Raw genomic sequence first — 22,083 nt, 5'->3', positions numbered from 1 at the left:
GCTATCTTATCATTTGAATTTTCGCCGGACGTAAATATATATCAGCCATCATACATACGGCACGTCAGCGACTTTTCTGCAGTTTTGATCAGCCGTGATTCAGCAGTTAAATTTTTTATTTCTTGCATAATCTGAATAACTGTCGCGCAGTCTATCGCGAACCATTCATCCGTCAAGCGGTTTTGAACGATCAAGAATATTCGCAAAATGACGATCAAGGCGGTCTGTGTCCTTCAAGGCGAGCCCGTTAAGGGAACCGTTCACTTCGAGCAAGCGGTAAACTTTATCAATAAGCGAGCTTAGATTTCCGAATCAATCTCGCTACGTTTTTCCGACGAATTATTTATTCGTTACTTATTACGTCGCGAACCTTGAAGATTTTTGTCTTTGAGACGCATGATACAATAGTACTTTGTGTTTAATATATTCTAAATTATTTTATATACAAATTGCGTCTAAATTATATTAAATAGTTAATATATTTTTCTAATTTGTGATTTTTGAAAATATGATATGATATGATAGAATATGATTGATCTCTATGAGTTTGATTTTATATAATGTTTAACTGTTAAAATCTTCAATTTTTATATATATTAAAAAATAATTTTTTTCTGATTATTTTTTTTTTTTAATGTATAGTAAATTTGATTTGCATTACAGGATGGTTCAAATACAGTGAAGGTGACTGGACAAATTTCTGGATTACAGAAAGGCTTACACGGCTTTCACGTTCATGAATTTGGCGATAACACTAATGGTATGTTTGAATAAAATATTAACAAGAATATTTAAATGTATTAGAAGAAATTATTGATTTATAATTAAAAATTATTATAATTTTAACTCTGAGCTCCAAATTCCAATCTTGTTAATTTTAAAAATTTTGATATTTTACTTTAAATGTTATTTTTCATATAAAAATTCTCTCTTCCTTTTTACAAAAATTGATATTTCTTTAGTTTTTGTATTGTGTAATATTTTGTAAAATATATAATTTTATATATTTTAATGCATACTTTCTGATTTATAATTATATTTTTCAAGAACATGTGAAACACAAGTTAAGAGAAAAATAATTGAGGATGATGAAAGTATAGACTCTGATTTTTATCTTTATTCTCAATAAATTATATATATATTTTGTTTTTAATAAAAGTATGTATAAGTATAGAATATATATATATATATATATATATATATATATATATATATATACCATATATTAAAAATATAATGAATATGTGCAATGGTATGCATTAGTAGAAGAAACTGTTATGTAATATTACGTATAAAAACTGTGAAGTGCAAGGGGTTATCTTGTATTTGAATTTATATAATTTCTTATAAAAGTTTATTTTAGAATTGTGGAACTTATCATTTTAATCAAGTTATTTCTATCTCTTATGAACTTAATAACAAATTAATTAAGAAAAAATATGTGATATCAATATCTCTGTTTACTTATTGATAGAGTCAAAAGATAGAGACTATATATGTGATATCTAATGATAGAGATTATATATTTGATATCTAATATACAGCATTATTATAATTATTTATAATTGTTCAATGAATTCTTCATTAATTCAAATTAACTTTCTTCTATCCTATTGTTACAATATTAATTTTTAATAGAGATATATTATTTAGTCATACAATATTAAATTAACAGTTTTTCATTAGAATTCTTGTATAATTCTATTATTTCTTTAATGTAAGATTTGAAATATGCAAATATGTTAAAATGTACTTTGAAAACTAAGTTACAGTACATTACAGTACATTAAATGTATACATGTTTTTGTGCAGGTTGTACGAGTGCAGGTGCTCATTTTAATCCTTTGGGAAAAGATCATGGCGGTCCCGACCATGCTGTGCGCCACATTGGAGATTTAGGAAATGTAGAAGCTGGTGCTGATGGTGTCGCCAAAGTTAACATCACCGACACCCAGATTCAGCTTAGTGGTCCACATAGTGTCATCGGACGAACTGTTGTGGTATGTACTTTAAATCTCGTCTTCTTGTTCTCGTTCGCGTCACCCTATATATTCTCATGTTCCCATTCTCATAATCGACAGTGTGGATTTGTCCTTTACCCAATTGTAATATAAGAACTATTTCAATTATATGTGCTTTATTCTTTAGCATTATATACAATATTTGATAGATTATTTGTACTTAACATATCTAAAAAATGTAGAAATTACAAAATAAGTGTTTTGATGATTTTATCAGAGATATTTGCATAATAATTCTTGATAGTAATATTAAAAAAAACTGTGCAATATTTTATATAGATAGAAAAACTATTATATTCGTTTCTTGAGAAATTTTTTTTATTTTCTTAACTTTTCAGGTTCATGCTGATCCTGATGATTTGGGACAAGGCGGCCACGAGCTCTCGAAAACAACAGGCAATGCTGGCGCTCGTCTCGCTTGCGGCGTCATCGGCATTACGAAGTAAATGCGTCTACGTGATTTATGCGAAGAGTTGATGGATAGAGGTCAGACTCTATTAGAGACATACTATTTTCTTATTATTCGGCTTTGATGTATTATGCAAACATGTTGGCTTTTTTATTATATATATACAATAAAAGTTATCAGTTCTTCCTCAGTACGGAAATAAAGCACTAGAGCTTCAATATATGTTATTTGTTGTATATTAAATAAGAATATACACATAAATACAATTTGTAGAACATTCCTTTAAAATACATAAATATTTATAAATATATATATTTTTTTATTACTTTAGAAAATCATATAATGTTGTTGGATGCGCTTAGTGTGTTTATCTATATCGTTTGTCCATTCACATATGCATCAAAGTGTGTTATCTTAAATGAAGATTCGGAAATGTTTCGGTTCTTTCCGAATTTACCCTAAATTCTACGAATCTTATCTGGCTTTATCGTAATATCTATGATAATAATTTATCGATTGATGACGCATCTGAAATCCATATCGCGAATACATATTAATTCTGGTGGTCTTCACGATTATAAGTCGCGAGATTCACAAATATGTCGTCGATAAATCGAGAAAACGAACCGAGAATCAGTGTCTTCAATAATGACTACGACGATAGCAGTTCAACTGAAACTGACGAAGAAGAGTACGTATTTAAATAAATCTTTTATTTTTTGTTTAGATTATAACTAATACACACAGCTCTTATAATAATCTACGGATTAGATGAAAAGTGTGTATGAATGAATTAAACGGCTCGAGAAATTTATATACACAATTATTTAAGAATAAATTTTAAGTAGAAAATAATAAATAGATAATAGTAAGCAATGTTGTGTAAGCTTTAGCTCTCATTTTCCAGTTCGCAGAAAGATGTTCCACCCTGGGACATGTTCAAAAGCTTTCCCTCTCAAATAGAAAGTGGATCTTTGCAGAGTAATTGGTGTTTCGAGGTTACTATTTTGTTCTTAAAAGTGTTAATTTACGGGTTGTTATTTATCGTGGTTTTATGCAGCGGTATCACGGCTAAAACGGCTGTCTTATTTGCTACCTCGCAGTTGCGGAAGAATCAATCGATATCAATCGACATCGAATCATTGCGCTATTGCAATGTTTCAGGTAGATTTTTAATTAACATGTAATTAATAAATTTTATAGACAATTGACTAAAGAAAATTCCGAGTTTTCAAAGTTCAGAATTTTTTAAATATATATTTGGCAATCTTTCTAGAGCTTTTAAGATTTTAAACACATAATTAAAACTTTGTATTAAAGTTATAAAGTATAAATTTTTAAATTGATTAATTCTGTGGTTAAGTAAAATTTTATATGAAATTTTAAAATCAGATATTTAAAAAGCTGCTATTAAAAAAATTTGAATAAAGAGAAAATTAAATTAAGATTATGTAAATAAAAAAAAATATTTTAAGATGTAAACTTAATATTATTTTATTCAACAATATTTTATTAAAAAATATAATTATCATAAATAAAAATAAAATTATCTCTCTTATTGTTAATTTTCCATACTGCTATATTACAATACATCAATCATATTTTGCTATTAACACATTTTGAAGCAAATTTATTTTTATCGCATATACACGCAATATATCTTTTCAAAAAATTTAAATTTTTTAGAAGAATTTCTGGAGGGACATAGATTTTCGATTAAACATACGGAGGGCGATCGCTTAAAATGGACTTGGTGTTTGATTTTTATATTCCTCGTGCCGGAATGCATTGGTGTATTAAATACGTTGTGGCATCATTTATTCAAAAGGAAACCGAGGATGCCGAAAATACGAAATATCATATTAATGATCTTGATAGATACTCTTCATACTATCGGCTTGGTATTATTAACTTTTGTCATTCTACCGGAAATGGAGGCGGTGCAAGGCGCCGCTATTTTCTGTTGTCTGTGTTTTATACCGGGATTATTAAGTAAGTTTGTGATTATAGAAATAATAAAGTTTGATTTAATCTATTATTAGAATATTAAATGTGACTATTATCTGATTTCTTTTTTCAATTTAATTAATTTAATTTACTTTAGCCTAATTTTTCACGTTGGAAATATACGTTTTTTAATTCGTTGCTCGATTCGAAATAATAAGAAATAGATGCATATCTTTAATTGAATTTATAGTTAATAATACTCTACAGATTTATTCTCGCTAAATGAGGAGAATCGAAATTTATCGACGAACTTATCAAGATTATTCAAAATTTTTGACGTATTGGCATTGATCGCACAAATTAGCGGAATGTTTTTTTGGCCGATTGAGCATAACTTTAACAAAACATCGACGTGGATCTTTCCCGTTGCTCTCGTATTGTGTTCGATTCGTTGGTGGAGCAATTTTGTGTCCTTTCATAATAATGTTGGTACGTATATGAATTATATATAGATGATACACAATTTTTTTAGAAGTGAAACTTTGAAACAACAGAAAAAAATTGTGGTACTTCAGCAAAATAATATATGATTTGTATAAAAAAAAAGTTGAGAAATTTGATATAGCATATTTAGAACTGGTTGGATATATGATTTCTTAGCAAATTTTTTTTTAATAGGTTTCGCACGATTCTTATTCTCTATGAAGGAAGATCTCCAGCCGGGTCAACACATCGTACAAGGATATGTGTCCCTTTGGAGGATTTTTATTTTTATCAATGGTGCTCTCGTCGTTAATGTATGCGAAGGATTGGACGCCAGTAGCTTCTTCTCACCTACATTCAAGAACGTATCGCAGAAGGAAAACTTTTTGACTGCAGATAGCTTTATGCCCCTCTATGTTTTTGTGACACAAGCTATCTGTGCCATGATAATGTATCAAGCTTGTAAGTTTATAGATAGACAAATTTGTACATGAAAACAAATCATGCAAATCATCAAATAACATAAAAAATTCGAACAGTAAAAGATTTACTTTAAAATAGGAAATTGGCAGCTTCTTTTGCTTTGATTTATCATATGTTTTCAATTATTGTATATTTTCTTCACAATTTGAGGCTCTTCTAAAATCTTTGAATTTTTAGAAAAGAAATGATTTCAGGCAAATTCGCCTACAGGACCCATATGTATCAGTTTGGCTTCGCATTTCCAACAAATCTGGCTAGTCTAGGAACAATATGCTTGATCATGACTCTTTGCGATGTTAGGAACAACAACTTCTGCGCCTTTTACAATGTTTTTACAGACTATTCTATAGTCTTCTTCTTCGAAGAATCTTTCTTCAAAAATTGGAGCGGATTTATTTCCGATTGGTATGTTTGGTATTGGCTGACATGGTTGATGTCGCAAATATGGATCACGAGGCACTTATGGACTACTGAGAACGAAAGACTGGCGTTAGCAGAAAGGATCTTCTCCATCATCACTTACGACTCGCTTATGATTGACCAATGTTTAGCCTTGAATAAAAAAACACAGAATGAGAATGATGATGAGAACGATGAGGAGAAAAACAAAAATGCGGATATTTTGGTAAGCAATTAAACGATTTATTCATCTGTTGCATCTAATTGCGTTTATTATGATAATCAATCTTGAAATTTTTCAGAATAATGATGATTTCAAAATAGAAGCTACCGATATCAGTTTAGACGTTGGTGGAATCGAGCAGGACTTTGACAGGGAAGATCTGAACAGGACGATCAACAAACGCAAAGATCGTGTTACGAGAATTTACGCGTGTGCTACTATGTGGCATGAAGAGAAGAACGAAATGAATCATTTGGTGAACAGTATCCTGCGATTAGACAAGGATCAGTGTGCAATGCGCGTCACACAAAAACATTATAAGGTTCAGATCGAGGACTATTATGAATTGGAAAGTAAGTCGTGTTCATTATAGGAAATTGTAATTAAAATAGATATGTGCAATAATAAATATCACAAATCACAAATTTTGTTTGAACAATAGATACAATAAGTGAACGATCGAACCTATCTGCATTTGAGTCAATTTTGATTTGGCATTTTATTTTAACAAAAGAAATTAAAGCTTAACTATCTACGACAATTTACAACCTTCTCTTATTTTGCAAATACTGTTTTTTTTTACTTATGTAATATTTTTTTTTGATACTATAGCACACATTTTCTTCGACGACGCCTTTTGTTGCATGCACGGCTGCATTGGTCTGTGCAACCATGATGAAAATGAAACACAAGTCAATCAATATGTAATAACGCTGGTGGAAACGATCCAAAGAAATGTGGAGAATTTGAGGATGCATTATACACCGCCGATTAAATATCCAACGCCTTATGGAGGTCGTCTTGTATGGACATTACCTGCAAAAACTCAACTGATAGTTCATTTGAAGGACAGAAATAAAATCAGACATAGGAAACGATGGAGCCAGGTATTCAAACATAAAAATAAATATATCGATACATAAAGTGCAGAAGAGGCAAATGGAAATATCGTGTTTCTATATAATTTTCTTCTTAGAAAAAAAATTCGAGATGTTTAAAAAAAATTTATATATGATTCAAAAAGATGTCTTCTATAATTTTTTGAGGTGATGTATATGTATTATCTTCTGGGCTATCGCCTAATGGGTCTATCAATCGACGTGGATCGGAAAGAGATCGTCGCTGAGAATACGTATATTCTCACGTTGGATGGAGATATTGACTTCCGACCTGACGCGGTTAAGATTCTGGTAGATCTAATGAAAAAGGATAAGGATCTTGGTGCCGCTTGTGGTCGAATACATCCGGTCGGATCAGGCATGTATAGAGAAGAAGCGAAATTCAAATTAATATTTAGAACAAAACAAAAATGTAGGAAGACAAATTAAATATTTAATCTAGGATGATAGAATGAGCTCTTATTGTGTGATTAGAACGCGGACAAAGGACATTCTCTAGTGAAAATCGATAGATGAAAAAAAAGTTTTATTATTATGTAAATGATAAACGATTTTTCGTATGGAATTTCTCTCTCTAATTTGTCCAGCAAAAAATTGCTTTAAACTCAAATGTTTTATCGTTATGAATAGGTCCAATAGTCTGGTTTCAAAAGTTCGAATATGCTATCGGTCACTGGCTGCAGAAATCCACAGAGCATACGATCGGCTGCGTTTTGTGCAGCCCCGGGTGTTTCTCGCTCTTTCGAGCGAAAGCATTAATGCAGAACAACGTAATGGCGAAATATGCCACCAAGTCGACCGAAGCCAGACATTATATTCAGTATGACCAAGGCGAGGACCGATGGCTCTGTACATTGCTTCTCCAAGTAGGTTCTAAGGTAAGTTGCAAGATGTATTAAATAAACTGAGAAAGCTATTGATGCTAAATAATGATATTATTTAAAGAAGTAATCTATTTCTCTCCTATTAGGTTGAATATTCAGCGGCAAGCGACGCGTATACTCACGCACCGGAACGCTTGAGAGACTTATTCATACAACGTCGTAGGTGGATTCCCTCCACTGTCGCGAATATATTTGATTTATTGATGACTGCCAAACAGACGAGAAAAGTGAACGACGATATCTCGTGGATGTATATCACTTATCAATGGATCTTAATGGGTATGTTTTTAATGTCTTATATATCAGTAACATTAATTATATATAATTATATATAATAATTTTGTCTCTCTCTCTATTTAAATTATATATTAAATCGATTGTTTTTTTAAAGGAAGTACAATCTTAGGACCGGGTACGATATTTCTGATGTTGGTTGGTGCATTTGTTGCCGCGTTTCATATCGATAACTGGAGCAGTTTCTGGTATAATCTGATTCCAGTCGGCGTGTTCATTGGAGTTTGTTTCACTTGCAAGGAACGCGTGCAGGTATACTATTTGAATATTTCTCTAAGAAAGTAGTAGAATTTTCAATTATATTTGAGAAGAGTGAAAGAATATATTTTTTCATGACTTTTAGATTAACTGATGATTATTAGGTAGACAATTATATTGTACAATTGCCTGTTAATAAAACAATTTTGCAGTTAATAATAGCTGAGATCATCAGTATTATGTATGGGCTGGCGATGGTGATCGTTCCGGTGGGAATTATGTTACAAATGGCCGAGGATGGATGGCTAGCACCCAGCAGCCTTCTCTTTTGTATTGTTGCGTGCCAAATAACGGTGGCTGGCTTATTACATCCCCAGGAAATAGCATGTCTATTGTGTGGCCTTATTTATTACATCGCGGTACCGTCTATGTATATGCTGTTGATTATTTTCTCCGTCTTTAACGTGCATAACGTCACATGGGGTACGCGAGATTCGAAGGCAAGTGCCGTAAGTATCTGCTCAGTTATTCAGAACAAGCTGTAAATATATCACAAAAAACAAGAAGACTATTTCTTTAAAATATATCGCTTTCTTTTCTCTCTAAATTATATATATTTTGTAAATTTCTCTTGAAGAACTTAATATCACTGAGTTTATGGATTTTTTTTTCTATGTTATAAAGAGTACTCTATAGAATTTTTTGATGAAATGTTCTAATCTAAAAAATAATTTCGTTATAATTATAATGAAAAAAATGAAGAAGCCTCAAGAGGAGCAGAAACCTACGACAATAGATAATCTATCCAAGTTTATAACAAGAATAGGGAACAGTCAAAATAAGAATCAAAAAGGTTCATTTGAGTTTTCTTTGGGAGATCTTTTTAAATGTGTCTGCTGTATTCATTCAGGAATCAGTTATGAAGAGAAGCGGTTGAATGAGATCAACGAGTCTTTACAACAAATAAACAAACATCTGAGCCTATTAGACAGGTTTGAAGGAATCGTTTTATTTATTGTTAAAATCATTATAAAATTCAGTCATTTAGAGTTATTTTTGTATTATAAGATATAAACGGATTACTATTAAGATTCCTTTTATATATATTAAAATTTTATTAGTTCAAAAGAGTGAATTTTGAATTGTTTAGATAATTAATTTACTAATATCTTATAGGACTTGTACATAATGCAGACTTAATTATTGATAAATTACAGACAATTACATGCAACAAACATAGAGGCAAACAATGTTGCTCAGTCATCTTCCAACACTGATATATACGCAACATCATATTTTCCAATGGAAGAGATAGTAGAAGAAGTACATGAAGAAATCGAGCTAGAACACATGACTGATAAAAGCGATCGTGAGAACGAGATTTATAAGGACACTGATGACGATGAAAGCGATGTTCTGACGCAGGTGTCGGGAATCTCTAGCCATGATCGTTCTTCTAATTTCCTTATTAGTCCTTATTGGCTCCAGGACGAAAGAATGCGAAAGGGCGAGGTAGATTTTCTATCGAATTTTGAGGAAGAATTCTGGAAAGATTTGATTAGTAGATATTTGCGACCCATTGAAAATGATGAAGAAAGTCAGGTATAAGCCCGATCTATTTTTATTTATGAAAAAAGAAAAAAATTAAACCAAACAAAAATAATTTATATATATATATATATATATATATATATATATATATATATTTTATACAAAAATATATTATACAATTAAATTTTTTTAGAATAAAATATCTCAGGAATTATTGAACTGTCGTGATGCATATCTATTAAAATTCTTTATGATAAATGCTCTGTTCGTGTTGATCGTATTCCTTATGCAATTGAATAAAAGTATATTGCATTTGCAATGGCCACTGGGATCGAAATACAATATTACATATATTGCGAAGAGGGATGAGGTAAATAGTTTTATAATGATCAACATATTATTATTAGTTTTCATTAATAATAATGTCACATTTTTTATATCTAACAATATTACACAAATCTTAATTTAACATATATTATATAGAATATTATACAATACATAAAATTGTAAAGCTTAGCGCAAAAGTATATGTCTAAAAATACATAATTTGTAAAATCTGCTCTAAAGAGGAATGAATTGACATTATGAATTATGTACTTTTTTCTTTCTTGTTTTGAATTCTTTAATTATAGAAATTAAATTAAATAATCCCTGATGATCATGCATTTTACGATATTTCAATCTTTTACAGGTGCATTTGACAAAAGAATATTTAAAACTAGAGCCGATTGGATGCCTATTTATTGTTGCATTCATCAGCATATTGAGCATTCAGTTTGTCGCAATGTTATTTCATCGATTTGACACATTTTCCCATTTGCTCGCTAATGCGAGACTTCGTTGTTGTTGTAAGGTAATATAATTTTTAAAAATAGCTTATTTGTAAAATACTGTATTATTTTCTGCTCAAATGTATTTTGAAAAAAATTGAAGAGAATTTTTGTGACGTTTTTTTTTAATTATTTATTAAAAAAAGTTTTAGAAATATAAAATAGATTTGTTTTGAGAGAGAGTTACGGAATTTTTATCATAGAATTTAACTTAAATGGGAAATTTCTTCTCTCTGCAAAAATATATATAATTCTCTTTTCCTCTTTCTATTATATAATTTCTCTTTGCTTCATCTTAGACTTCCTCAAAAGATAGCAGCTTTGACAAAGATGCTGATAAAATAGCGCAAGAACTTCAACGCATGGCAGAGGATGATCTGATTTTTGAACTCAGGCGAAGTACCATGACCTCTCCTAGCAGACGAAGAACAATACACGAATTATCGAAAAAAGAGCCATCGCAAGGACCGTCGAGGATGTTGGGAAATTTCGAAAGGCTATTTCGACGAAAGCTTCGTGATCCAAATGTATCAGGTATAATTTTTTTTAAGCTTCTTGTTTCTTTATACTTAATTTATAAATTAAAGAAGGTAAGCCTTTTCACAAACGCTTAATTATCAAAGACAAATGTGAAATTATCGAAGTTGAGAAGATACGAACAAAAAAATAATCATATTTCGAAAAATAAAATAAAGATCGAAAGATTTAATACTATTTATCTCATATATACAATATATACACACATTCCTATATTAATGCAATGGTATTTTTGTCACATTTATTAAGTAATTTTATTGAGAACTTTATTTATTTCGCAGGTTTGTCACGACACATATCCACACGAATGTCAAAAGACACATTTAACGCCTTTGAGCGGAGACGATCAACTATTCTAGCAGAAAGGGGAAGGACACAAACTCAGAAACCATATGATATTTACGATGATGCTAATAATTTAAGAAGGCCCTCGAATAATCAAATTTTTAAGCAATCAAGACAATCGAATTTTGATCAATTTCAATATGATAATCCGGGATTTAAACAGGACGAGAATACATGAGATACGCAAAAAACTAATTTAGTTTAGTGACATACAGTGCTGACAAAATTCATGTAATTTCTCATTGTTTGATAATTTAGAATTTCCTTTATGATATTTTGAAATATTAAAAAGTTTTGTGATTGACATTTACAAAAATATTGTTTTTCGCTTTTTCTCTTACAGATCAACAAAAAATTCTCAAATCTAAACAAAAAAGATTAGACTTTAAATAGATCAAAGATGAATATCAAATTTAAACTTTCAACAAACCTCAATGATTTTAATGCCTCTTGTGACTTTTGTGCCCTCGAGATCCTGATGATTTCCCATTCTTAGAAGTCGGAGGAATGACAATACGACCGCCGGCAATTTCGTCTCGATCGGCGGACTCCTCGATCTGTTTTTGAGCATCAAGGAAAAACATGAGATCTCGGATTTGTTCCTTCAAATCAGCGATCTCGATTTCTTTAGTTGTTTTTAATTCAGACAGTTCATCTTGCAATTTCTTGTATTTTGTTTGCCACGAAGCCTGGTTCAGTTGCAGGGCTTTTCTCAACTCTTTCTCTTCAGTTAATTCCGCTTGCACTTGCGCCAATTTGTTAGTGGAATGCTGCAAGCGCTTTTCCAGTGTTTGCTTGTCGCGAGTGAGAGTCGCAAATTGCTTCTGATAAAAGATATTTTTTGTGTGTTAATAATTAAACTAACAAAGAATAGAGAGAAAGGAAAAAAAGAAGAGACAAAAAGAAAAAGACGTGATTGTTTTACCATCGATTTTTTTAATGATTATTTACCTTGAATTGCGAATTTTCTTCGAGCACTTCCCCCAACTTATCCCTCAGTTCGTTAATATCGGCCATGGAGCGTTGTTCCGAACGATTTAATCTCTCTTCAAAGTACTGCCGTTGTGTTTCCAACTGTGATGTTAATAAATATGTAAACTCCAGCTGCACAGAATCAACTTTCTCCTCCACGGCAGCACCCTCGCTCTTGGCTGCGGAGTGACCACCTTCCACCATTTTACCATCTTTGTCCTGCAGCAGTCGATGCACAAAATTGTCACCTACGTAATCCCAGACACGATTGTTGCCCAGTTGCATCGCGTAACAATGATGCGTGTCGCGGTAATGTTCGAATGCATGACCCTGATGATAACGCGAACAACCTACATGGCCGCAAATTAAACAAATCCACAATGCGTCATTGCTGGCATCTGCAACTGCAAAGAAATTCATATAAAGCACATCTCAAGTTTTAATTTTGATAGAAATTTCAACTAATCAACTTTATAAGAATCGAAGGAATATAAAGAATTTTAAAAGATAAAATATCTCAATTTTTTAAAGAATTATATATATTATATATTTTATCACAAGTCCTGACGAGACATTCAAGTTGCAAGCAACTTGAAGCAATTAGACAAATTATGCTTACCACATTCCATGCAATGGCTATCAGCCAATGGCTCAGGTGTTTGTGCATATCGACAAATCGGACAGGATGTATCGCCCCACTTTACGAGACAGCTGGAGTGGAAGGTATGATTGCACAATATTGTTAGAATTCCGTCCACGCTCTCGTCCATTCTTTCCAGACAAACGGGACATGATGGTAATTCTGTGTGTCCACTTAGAGGCATTCCATCATCTCCTACTTCTACTCTGGATACAAATACCATGTGACAAACCACCTCTGGTTCCAGAGAATTGTATGGTGCACCATTGAAGGTTTCATAGAACTCGCTTGCTGCGCTCTAAAATGCAATAGACTTATCAAACTTTGGATATAATCTAATAATTCTTTATATTCAATTATTTTTACATAATTTTTTTTGAGCATTAAAAAACTTTAATTTCGTATATAAATTCAGCAAGTTTTCTGAAACATCAAAAATATATCTCAAATTTTTATTTACTTACTGATGATCTAAAGGTAATTAGAGCCATGTACTGATTAGGACTGCCATCTCTGAGAATTCTAAAATGTTGTATGTTTTGATGACAAGCTGCTGTGAAAGTTAGGAGGTCATGGCAAGTCATTGTCGCTGGTACTGACAGTATACAGATAGTGTGACTGCGATCGGCAGCACAGCGCATCTCAGTCAATTCACTACAATCAAATAAAAATAGAAATTAAATTAAAAAAGAATTAGTATTATACTTTTAATATATTTGTATAAATTATATATAAATTAATACTATATAATTAAGTGATTTAATAAAATAAAAAAAAACTTACTCTTCCTTAAAAAGATGAAGAATGCCTTTTGTAACTTCAACAAAGGGATTTCCAGAGATAAAACTTATTTGATCTGGCGAGGTGCTGGAAGCAGCACAGCTAATGTCTCCTGGACCAGTAGCATGATTAGAATTTGCAAATGATGTCTCTTCAGAATTAGACCTTGAGGTTGAATGTGACTTGCTTGTGCTTTGATTTGACAACAATGGAGATGTGTTTTCTGTTATATTTGTGTAAGTTTCCACACTGATATCCCTTGATTCTCTGCAACCTCTCATTTTCCTTGCAGCCATGATACCTATCATAAAACAAAATATTAAAACTTTTTTACCCGTAATTTATAATCATCATTGTATAGTCGATTCTACATAGTTATTTATCAATTAACGGAAAATCAATAAAGTTAGAGCAATTTAATTTTAGTATAGAAATATCGCAATTTGGGGCAATATATACGATATTAAAATATAAAACAAATATAAATCAAAAACTACTTGTCACGATAAATTTATAAATTGCAAAATACAGTTACGTTCACTAGTAGTTTCTTCTAATTCCGGATCACAAATCTCGATGCGAATAACGCATAAGGATACCAGGACAGCGGACGAATTCATGCCACATAATCAAATTATGACATATTATACAAAACATTTCCCATTTCTTGTTTTGTTATTATAAGCGTCGTCGCCATGCTGCCTGCTGGCTCATCGTCGATCTACAAATGAAATTTAAAAGCTCTATATGTATATATATTTGTACACACACACATACATACACCCATCGTCCAAAATTCAACGCATTACCAATAGAGTTTGCGCAGAAGGTCCCGCCCGATGGGATTCGTCCTACGATCTTTTTTATGTCACTGACATATTTGTTTTGAATATTTTGAACATTTATAATAGTAAAATAAATTACGTTAGATTATTTATTCGAAAATAGTATATCCTTTGAAAAAATATTGATATTGAAGAAACTAAAGGATTAATCATCTCGTTGTATCAGTTTGATATGATCTAAACAGTGAATTTGTTAAATAAAGACGTGAATCATGAGTAACTTTAGTGAGCTTCGTCAAATATCAGGTGAATAATATATTTTAATTTGCAAAATTATAGACAGAAACTATTTTGTTAATAAAACTGACATATTTAAAAGTTTTTATATTTTTATATATACATATATATAGCTTCACACAATCGTAATAATAATATTATACATATAAAATCTTGTAGATTCTTACAAATATAATTGGTTTTTACAGATATTTCCAGTATTTCGACAATCTCTCATTCCAGCAGTAGATTTATCGACAGAGTGGACTCATCACAATGTTTGTTAGATAATAATTCCAGCATTATAAAAAATAGTAATGATAAGTTTGCGATAATCCAAGAAACAAATGCAATTGAGAAAGCAATGAAATCTTTTTCATTATGCGAGAAAAATATGAACGAGCACAGAAAAGCCAATATTGTTTATCAATGTGTGAAGGAAGCATCCTTGAATCACAAAGATATTCTGTCCAAAAGCATAGCAAGCAAATTGCGAATATTGCTCTTAAATCATGAACTTGATAAATATATGCACTTTCCTTCATCGATAAAACATATGCAAGACGAATTGATGCTTTTGGGAATTATTGATTTACCATCGTCAGACTTAAATCCTGATGAGAAATTAGAGATTAAATGCTGTGTCGAGACAATGCTTCGAGAAAAAATACATGATATGATATTAAGGTAAATATGCTATCATAGTTAAAAAATAGTTTTATTAGTTTAATACATTAATATCTATAATATCTATTATATAATGGACATACATTTTAATAACATATTTTTTATATAATTTTAATATATTATGTTTATTCCTGTACATTACAGATATGAAGAATTAGGAGGAAATGTCAAAAAGGCATTGAAGAGTAATGAGTGCAACATGCATAATAAATTCCTGGAATACGATATACCAGTAGAATGGAAGAATAAAATTGAGGAATTAATTATGCAATGCAAAAGCAATTCTCTGAAATATACAAAATTAATTGGCAGATGGAATAAGATGAAATATGAGGACATGACTCAAGCATATTTGGAGAATGCAGAGCATTTACTGCTGCAGGCGCAAGTTGCAGACTTGCAAGCAAAACTAACGAATATTTCTTGTACAATTAAAATGTTCAAGGAGACTCCGACTACAATCGACGCTTTTAAAATGCTAAATCAACTGGTTGAAGAAAAATTGAAAGCAATTAGAGATGAAATCCGTCAAAAAGAAGATTTAAAGAAACTTTATGATAATTTGAAAAACACAGAATATGATAAGATATTAGAAAACTATTTACAGCTTTGCAATGCAATAAAAAAAAAGAAAAGTATTTTAAATAAGTTAAAATAATTTTATAAATAAAATTGGAAGATATTTTGATAATTAATCTAAAAAAAAAAAAAATAAATATTTTTCTACATTTATATCTAATTTCTATATTCAATAAACATCCTATACTGTATAGTTTTTAATTAGTAAGTTATTCCACAATTCCACGTGACTTAATTAAAAGATCTCTCGCAATAGATTATCTTAAAAAAGATAAAAATATTAAATTTTCTTGTTATTCATTATCAGATGTATTGTTTTCGTTCTTCGAGATGATGAGAGGTACACAATTTTTATCTGCAAGTATTCCATGTTCAATGAGAAATATTTCTAAATCTGATGAGTAAAAATCCACTCCCAAATGATCTGTCATATGTACAAAATTCCCTATAATTTGTCCTTTTTTATATACCAATAATGCTGGTACGCCGAACTTTTTAAATTGTTTGCTGAGGCCTGCAATTGATCCTGAAAAAGCATAGTATTAAAAAAAATTTAATTAAATTTCCACATTAAAAGAAACAGTTGAAAAATAAAAACATGTTATGTTCTATAACAAGATTCCATTATTGATTTATAGTTTTAAAATTTGATAGTAGAATCATTTAAATTAATTTAATTAATGATAGGTAATGGAAGTTTAAATGTATAATCTTAAAATTTTTAGCACAGACCTAGAATTTTGCAGAATTTCACATGAGGATATTCTTCAGCAAGAGATATCAAGCATCCATTCATAGCTTCACAGCCAGGTACATTGTCTTCATAAATATGAACAATAATAGTCACTGATTTATCTTCATCATCAATAGCTTGCAAAAATTGATCAGCACTCTCTAAATCAATGACTTTTCCAAAGCAAAGTTTCTCTGTTTTTGCTAGCATCTCTTTCATTCTCTGTTTCTGATATTCCAATAGGAATTCATCAGCCAATAAATTTACCAGATCTGGATCTGTCTCATTCAGCTTTTCTTTCTCCTCATCCAAAGCACTGCGGCATGTTAAACTCAGTTTTTTAATCAATTCCAATTTTTCTTTCTCTTGTAATTCTCGCTTTTCTGCTTCTAGTTGCTTATATCTTTGCCAATCCTATCAAGAATATATTTCAAAAATATTAAAAGATATATCTTTTAGATTCAAAATATATATTTGACAATTAAACTTAAATATAATTATCTAGATTTTAGTATCTTTTTCACAATTAAAGGATACATTATAATATATAAATATAAATTATACTTAGTATTATAATACTTCATACCTTTATGACACCTTTAGGTCCTGTATTATTGGAAACTCCATCCCATTCTGCAGGCGCTGCATATTGTGCACTATCCTCAGTGCATTTCACATTGTTATATTCCTTATCGGAATCTCCAGAATCATCATTTTCCTCATCTTCGCTCGAACTACAATAGTAGTGCAACTTCTCTCCCAAAATTTTATCCTCCAAAGTGGACATTATGTCAGGGTTTTACAACAGTGGATTATATACACCTGTTAATAAGGATCTATATTATTAATCTCTTAATTATTATTCATGAACAATGAATTACATATGTATGTAGGATAGTAAGATCCTCTGTAACTAATCATATACAATTGACAAAATAATTCTTAATTTAGATATGTCATACCTGTATTTTAATCGAAGAAACACATTTTTAAAATATTAAAAACTCGAAATAATTGATAAATTTAAAAAACGTTGAATATTATTGAGTAGTTAAGATTAAGATATTGTATAGTTAAAGTTTTAATTTTTTTTTTACATCAGCAGAGCAAATTAATATTTTTATTATGCATTATTATAGTGCATATTTATATTTTACAGATTTTTAAAGAAAAAAATAAAGAAAATCGCCTCTCTTATATCGTCATTGACGTATTAAAGCTGAGCTGAACTGACTGCACTCGTGATACTAGTTCAGAGTTTATCTTTTTCTATCCACATTAGAAGAAGAAAGATAAAATATGAATAGTACAGCCAATTCAGCTACAAGGAACAAACCTCTTGTCTAGTACTTTTCGATGTTTTTAAAACTAGTTTTATAAGGCTAGTCTTTAGTTTGAGTCTTTAGTGTAATATAAATCTTTTGGTTGACCAATCAGAGCAAAAAATCTTTGGTTCCTCTTGTCCTGATTGGTTCATCAATTGGAGATATAGTTGGGAATAGCTATCCATCATTCTTATTTGAGCCCTGTTCGTTTTACCTTCTACATTACTCGTATTCTACGACCGTGTTATTTGCGTATCTTGCCGGAAAACATTCTCTGTCTCATGTTTATCGCAGCCAATAAAAAAATTTCTCACTCCAACTTTGAGATTATCGCAATTGAATATATCGGATATAAATGGTATTTAAATTTTTCTTACAAAATAAACAAAGAAGAAACATTTATTTTTTTTTTACATTTTGTCACAACCTAAATAAACATATTTTGTAGCAATTTTTTTTTCTAACATACATAAATAATATTTCAAGAAACGCACATTCGACTCTCACATACATTTATAAAAAGAGATATATTATTCGTTTTATATAATTGTTACTTTATATCTTTTTCTCTCTTTTTTTCCTGTTTTTTTTCCTGCTAAAACACAAATAAACAATTTAATTTTAAATGCGGAAAATGTAAAAAAGAACGCAACTGAATATGTGTGTAATTTCATTTTTAATTTTCGCAGGTTCACACTTCATGCCAATAAAAAGATTTTATTTTTAATATCGATAAAAATGTGCAAAATTTTTTTTTCTGGCTTGTATATCATATTTTATTTATTCTTACGATAATATTAATAATAGAAAGCATCTTTTTATTCTTAATGAGCCTAAACACAACATCAACATTTTCATTTTTAATATAATTAAAGGCTCCTATGAATATCGTATGAAAGAGATAGAAGGCAATAAAGAGTTAGCGTGGTAATTCGTGCGCCTATATATTTTATTGCAATAAAATTACATTCATATTTTAATAATAACTGAGTATTAGATACAATCACAAAATAAAGCGGACGTTTTGGTTTTTTTGGATCATCTTCAGCGCAAAAGTATACGGAATATATTATATTAAAAATGTAACAGCAATAATACGCAGAACAAAAGTGAATCATCCATGTTGTTAAAAGGTAAATTACTATAATGGAATTTTGAAATAAAAAGAGGCTGTCTCCTAAAGTATATTACTATAAAAAACAACTAGCTGTCTCTTTCTTGAAATTCCATTATATTTTACCATTTATCTTTTAACAACATAAATGCTTTTGTTTTATGTATTATTGCTATTATATTTTTAATATATAATATATTTAATATTAATATAATATTAATATGTAATGATATTAATCTAATATATTTTATATAATTTATAATTGCGCTGAAGATGATAAAAAAAAAGGACTAAAACATACGCTTTTTGTGATTGTATTTATTATTTATTGTTCGTTAAAATATGAATTTTATTGTAATAAAACATATGCGCACAAATTATTGCGCTGATTCTTTATTGCCTTCCGTCTCCTTCATATGATTCATTTTTTTAATTAAAAAATTTTTTTTATTTTACTCGTCAAAATATCAACTTTTTATTTTTATATATGTAAAATTGAAGTTAAATGTATTTACGTAATATGACGCTAAAACTTTCGATTGAAAAAAAAGAAATGAAAAGACTTGTTGACCAAGACAACATTTCTTATGTAAAAAAAAATTGATTAATACGTCAAGGGTTAAATAATAATCTATATTGGGTCGTTTGAAAGATTAAATGTGTGCTATTAACGATATTGCTTTGAATAATGCGATAAGTGGCAAGGTTAACCCGGAGAGACAATTGTAAGTTGTTATCAGCGTCTGATAGTTAACCTGGAGGTAAATAGGCAGAGAGAATATTCCTACTTGTTGCTTGATATATAGCGCATGTATACGAATAGTGCTTTTCTGCATTATGTTTGCTCCATCTTTATTCAAGTTATTGAGAGTAAAATATTATATAAGTCGTTTCTCATATGTATTTAAATAAATTGAACAAATTTGCAGGAGTAAATATTTTTAAAAATTCTTATTGTAGAATAAATCTTTTTATTCGGAAATAAAAAATATAAGTCCTTAAATAAAAATATTTGTCCTACAATATAATTAGCTAAATTAATTATTCATAAATTAATTATTTATATATTAAATTCTTATCTACAGAAAATAATTATGATTAATTGTATATGATTTTATTAATTAATTATGATATTTTAATCGTCATATTTTTTGATTCGCGAAATGCAAGTGGAATCAAAATAAAACGTCAAAAAAGGAATTGGAATTTTTGATTTTACGATAATACATTGTTAGAATATTTCATGTAGTTTGGAACATTTGACAATTCTCTTCTCCAATAGAGTTACAACTTTTGATCAACTATGCTGACCAGTTTTGTCGTTCGATAGTTGGGCTATTAAGTACATACACATTATTCATCATCGTGCACGTAATAACGCATTATTTTAAAAGCCTAAAATTTACTTAAAAGTTTATTTAAAAGAATGAAAAAAAATTTTTTTTATTGATGGTTTAACGTCGCGCGTTACGTAAGTACGTTATCTATCCTTAGATAACAGGTATATAATAAATAACATCTTATTATCGCCCTTTAGACATTTTTGAGATCTTTTAGCTTTCTTTTATGTGTGTGAATATTATCTAGATCATTCTATTGATAATATTAAGTAAAATATTCCATAGCACCATTTCGTGTATGCAATATTATTGATTAATTATAAGTCATGTGTATACGTAAATGTAATATAACATTATAAATGTAGCATATAATAATAGTAAATCTTATCTAATATTATATATTAATAGGGTCTATAAAATTGCTTGTTTTCTCGAAATTTGAAAATGGAAATATTATAATAGAAATGGAGAGAGAGTGAAGAAGTTAGTAGAGTGATTTACTAAAGCCAGCAGATAAGCGTTATACGCAGACGTCATATAAAATGTTGTAAGGCTGTAAGGAAAAGCAAGAATGCTTTAATCTCGAATGATCTGCTGGGGTTCCATCTTATCGTTTGACCTCCAGCTTGTCGTTATAATTTATCGTTCTAAATTTACGAACATAGTATGCTGCGTGTAAATATTATGTTGGGTCCAATGTTAATCAGCTTTGTAATCGTGCAACAGCTAATCTGATTCAAGTCAATACAGCTAATTCATTTTTAGCGATAGATTTCTTTGAAGGATTATGCGAGTTGTAAAAATTAGCATTTTGCTGGAAATAAAAGCTGGTCCATTCAAAAATTTCTAAAATATTTAGGTTGTTTAAAATTATAAAAAATTTTAATACAATTCTTTTTTCTTTAATAAATAAGAATGAAACATTTTATTAATAATTATATTAAGACAATATTAAAAATTTAATCTAATTTGAATTTGTAAAAAATAGAAAATGGACGCATAAATGAAGCATATTTTTTAGGGCACTTATCGTCATGCGGTAATTATGTAACAACATCTCACGAGAATGCTGTACATTTCCTTTGCTCGTTTATTAATGCTGCGGCGAGAGAAATAATAAAGTTAAACGTTTCACAATTGAATTTAGAGAAAATAAAATTGACTCGAGAGGTACGTTTTATCTTTTACATTCTGTCTACTTTAAATTATTTTAATAAAAAAGGATTTTTTCGTTATATATCATTTATGACAAATAAAAATATTAGAGGATATTAAATATTATATAAGATTAAATATATAACTAATTATTTTTAATAAAAAATAATAGAATATGTTCAATCCATTCTTCT

At 29.7% G+C, this 22,083-nt stretch overlaps 5 protein-coding genes across 10 annotated transcripts; 3 read left to right on the top strand and 2 right to left on the bottom strand.

Annotated features, from left to right (window-relative positions):
* The first annotated feature begins 30 nt into the window (after positions 1-30).
* LOC126856531 (superoxide dismutase [Cu-Zn]) lies at positions 31-2,740 on the top strand. Its single transcript, XM_050605106.1, has 4 exons — positions 31-276; positions 664-760; positions 1,813-2,000; positions 2,360-2,740. The coding sequence occupies exons 1-4, from the start codon at positions 208-210 to the stop codon at positions 2,465-2,467; spliced, it is 462 nt and encodes a 153-aa protein (XP_050461063.1). The 5' UTR covers positions 31-207; the 3' UTR covers positions 2,468-2,740.
* A 154-nt stretch (positions 2,741-2,894) lies between these two features.
* On the top strand, positions 2,895-11,686 carry LOC126856507 (chitin synthase chs-2-like). Its single transcript, XM_050605054.1, has 19 exons — positions 2,895-3,121; positions 3,338-3,594; positions 4,117-4,422; positions 4,645-4,866; positions 5,056-5,322; positions 5,538-5,968; positions 6,045-6,318; positions 6,578-6,852; positions 7,012-7,222; positions 7,495-7,742; positions 7,835-8,027; positions 8,140-8,294; positions 8,453-8,749; positions 9,003-9,232; positions 9,458-9,842; positions 9,985-10,161; positions 10,483-10,644; positions 10,921-11,155; positions 11,440-11,686. The coding sequence occupies exons 1-19, from the start codon at positions 3,030-3,032 to the stop codon at positions 11,679-11,681; spliced, it is 4,659 nt and encodes a 1,552-aa protein (XP_050461011.1). The 5' UTR covers positions 2,895-3,029; the 3' UTR covers positions 11,682-11,686.
* On the bottom strand, positions 5,755-14,616 carry LOC126856520 (BRCA1-associated protein). 6 transcript variants are annotated; one of them, XM_050605085.1, is made up of 7 exons: positions 14,425-14,616; positions 13,899-14,196; positions 13,580-13,769; positions 13,095-13,413; positions 12,455-12,879; positions 11,934-12,327; positions 5,755-5,895 (listed from the first exon to the last, which is right to left on the bottom strand). In XM_050605085.1, the coding sequence occupies exons 1-6, from the start codon at positions 14,513-14,515 to the stop codon at positions 11,944-11,946; spliced, it is 1,707 nt and encodes a 568-aa protein (XP_050461042.1). In that variant the 5' UTR covers positions 14,516-14,616; the 3' UTR covers positions 5,755-5,895; positions 11,934-11,943. The 6 variants fall into 6 exon arrangements, with proteins under 6 accessions (XP_050461042.1, XP_050461043.1, XP_050461044.1 ...); XM_050605086.1 differs by lacking the exon at positions 5,755-5,895 and adding an exon at positions 6,651-6,781; XM_050605087.1 differs by lacking the exon at positions 5,755-5,895 and adding an exon at positions 9,655-9,784.
* An 88-nt stretch (positions 14,617-14,704) lies between these two features.
* Positions 14,705-16,375, top strand: LOC126856522 (uncharacterized). The gene is made up of 3 exons (XM_050605093.1): positions 14,705-14,986; positions 15,166-15,643; positions 15,788-16,375. Exons 1-3 carry the CDS (start codon positions 14,953-14,955, stop codon positions 16,299-16,301), a joined length of 1,026 nt encoding a protein of 341 aa, XP_050461050.1. The 5' UTR covers positions 14,705-14,952; the 3' UTR covers positions 16,302-16,375.
* Positions 16,376-16,452: 77 nt separating this feature from the next.
* LOC126856526 (phosducin-like protein) lies at positions 16,453-18,199 on the bottom strand. Its single transcript, XM_050605099.1, has 4 exons — positions 17,918-18,199; positions 17,542-17,777; positions 16,955-17,369; positions 16,453-16,748 (listed from the first exon to the last, which is right to left on the bottom strand). The coding sequence occupies exons 2-4, from the start codon at positions 17,740-17,742 to the stop codon at positions 16,516-16,518; spliced, it is 849 nt and encodes a 282-aa protein (XP_050461056.1). The 5' UTR covers positions 17,743-17,777; positions 17,918-18,199; the 3' UTR covers positions 16,453-16,515.
* Between the last annotated feature and the right edge of the window lie 3,884 nt (positions 18,200-22,083).

This window comes from Cataglyphis hispanica, chromosome 19 (assembly GCF_021464435.1).
Source record: "Cataglyphis hispanica isolate Lineage 1 chromosome 19, ULB_Chis1_1.0, whole genome shotgun sequence".
NCBI lineage: Eukaryota > Metazoa > Arthropoda > Insecta > Hymenoptera > Formicidae > Cataglyphis > Cataglyphis hispanica.
This window is presented reverse-complemented; position numbering and strand designations above follow the sequence as displayed.

Bases quoted from the DNA above. Each gene is read 5' to 3' on its own strand.
- LOC126856522 (XM_050605093.1), top strand. From the start codon at position 14,953: ATGAGTAACTTTAGTGAGCTTCGTCAAATATCAG. The intron at 14,987-15,165 runs GTGAATAATATA...TGGTTTTTACAG, and splicing joins TGAGCTTCGTCAAATATCAG to ATATTTCCAGTATTTCGACA. The intron at 15,644-15,787 runs GTAAATATGCTA...TGTACATTACAG, and splicing joins ATACATGATATGATATTAAG to ATATGAAGAATTAGGAGGAA.
- LOC126856520 (XM_050605085.1), bottom strand. From the start codon at position 14,515: ATGAATTCGTCCGCTGTCCTGGTATCCTTATGCGTTATTCGCATCGAG. The intron at 13,414-13,579 runs GTAAGTAAATAA...ATTGCATTTTAG, and splicing joins TAATTACCTTTAGATCATCA to AGCGCAGCAAGCGAGTTCTA. The intron at 12,328-12,454 runs GTAAATAATCAT...ATCTTTTATCAG, and splicing joins AAGAAAATTCGCAATTCAAG to AAGCAATTTGCGACTCTCAC.
- LOC126856531 (XM_050605106.1), top strand. From the start codon at position 208: ATGACGATCAAGGCGGTCTGTGTCCTTCAAGGCGAGCCCGTTAAGGGA. The intron at 277-663 runs GTAAACTTTATC...TTTGCATTACAG, and splicing joins CCGTTCACTTCGAGCAAGCG to GATGGTTCAAATACAGTGAA. The intron at 2,001-2,359 runs GTATGTACTTTA...TTAACTTTTCAG, and splicing joins TCATCGGACGAACTGTTGTG to GTTCATGCTGATCCTGATGA.
- LOC126856507 (XM_050605054.1), top strand. From the start codon at position 3,030: ATGTCGTCGATAAATCGAGAAAACGAACCGAGAATCAGTGTCTTCAAT. The intron at 3,122-3,337 runs GTACGTATTTAA...CTCATTTTCCAG, and splicing joins ACTGAAACTGACGAAGAAGA to TTCGCAGAAAGATGTTCCAC. The intron at 11,156-11,439 runs GTATAATTTTTT...TTTATTTCGCAG, and splicing joins TCGTGATCCAAATGTATCAG to GTTTGTCACGACACATATCC.
- LOC126856526 (XM_050605099.1), bottom strand. From the start codon at position 17,742: ATGTCCACTTTGGAGGATAAAATTTTGGGAGAGAAGTTGCACTACTAT. The intron at 17,370-17,541 runs GTATGAAGTATT...TATTCTTGATAG, and splicing joins GACCTAAAGGTGTCATAAAG to GATTGGCAAAGATATAAGCA. The intron at 16,749-16,954 runs GTCTGTGCTAAA...ATGCTTTTTCAG, and splicing joins GAAATTCTGCAAAATTCTAG to GATCAATTGCAGGCCTCAGC.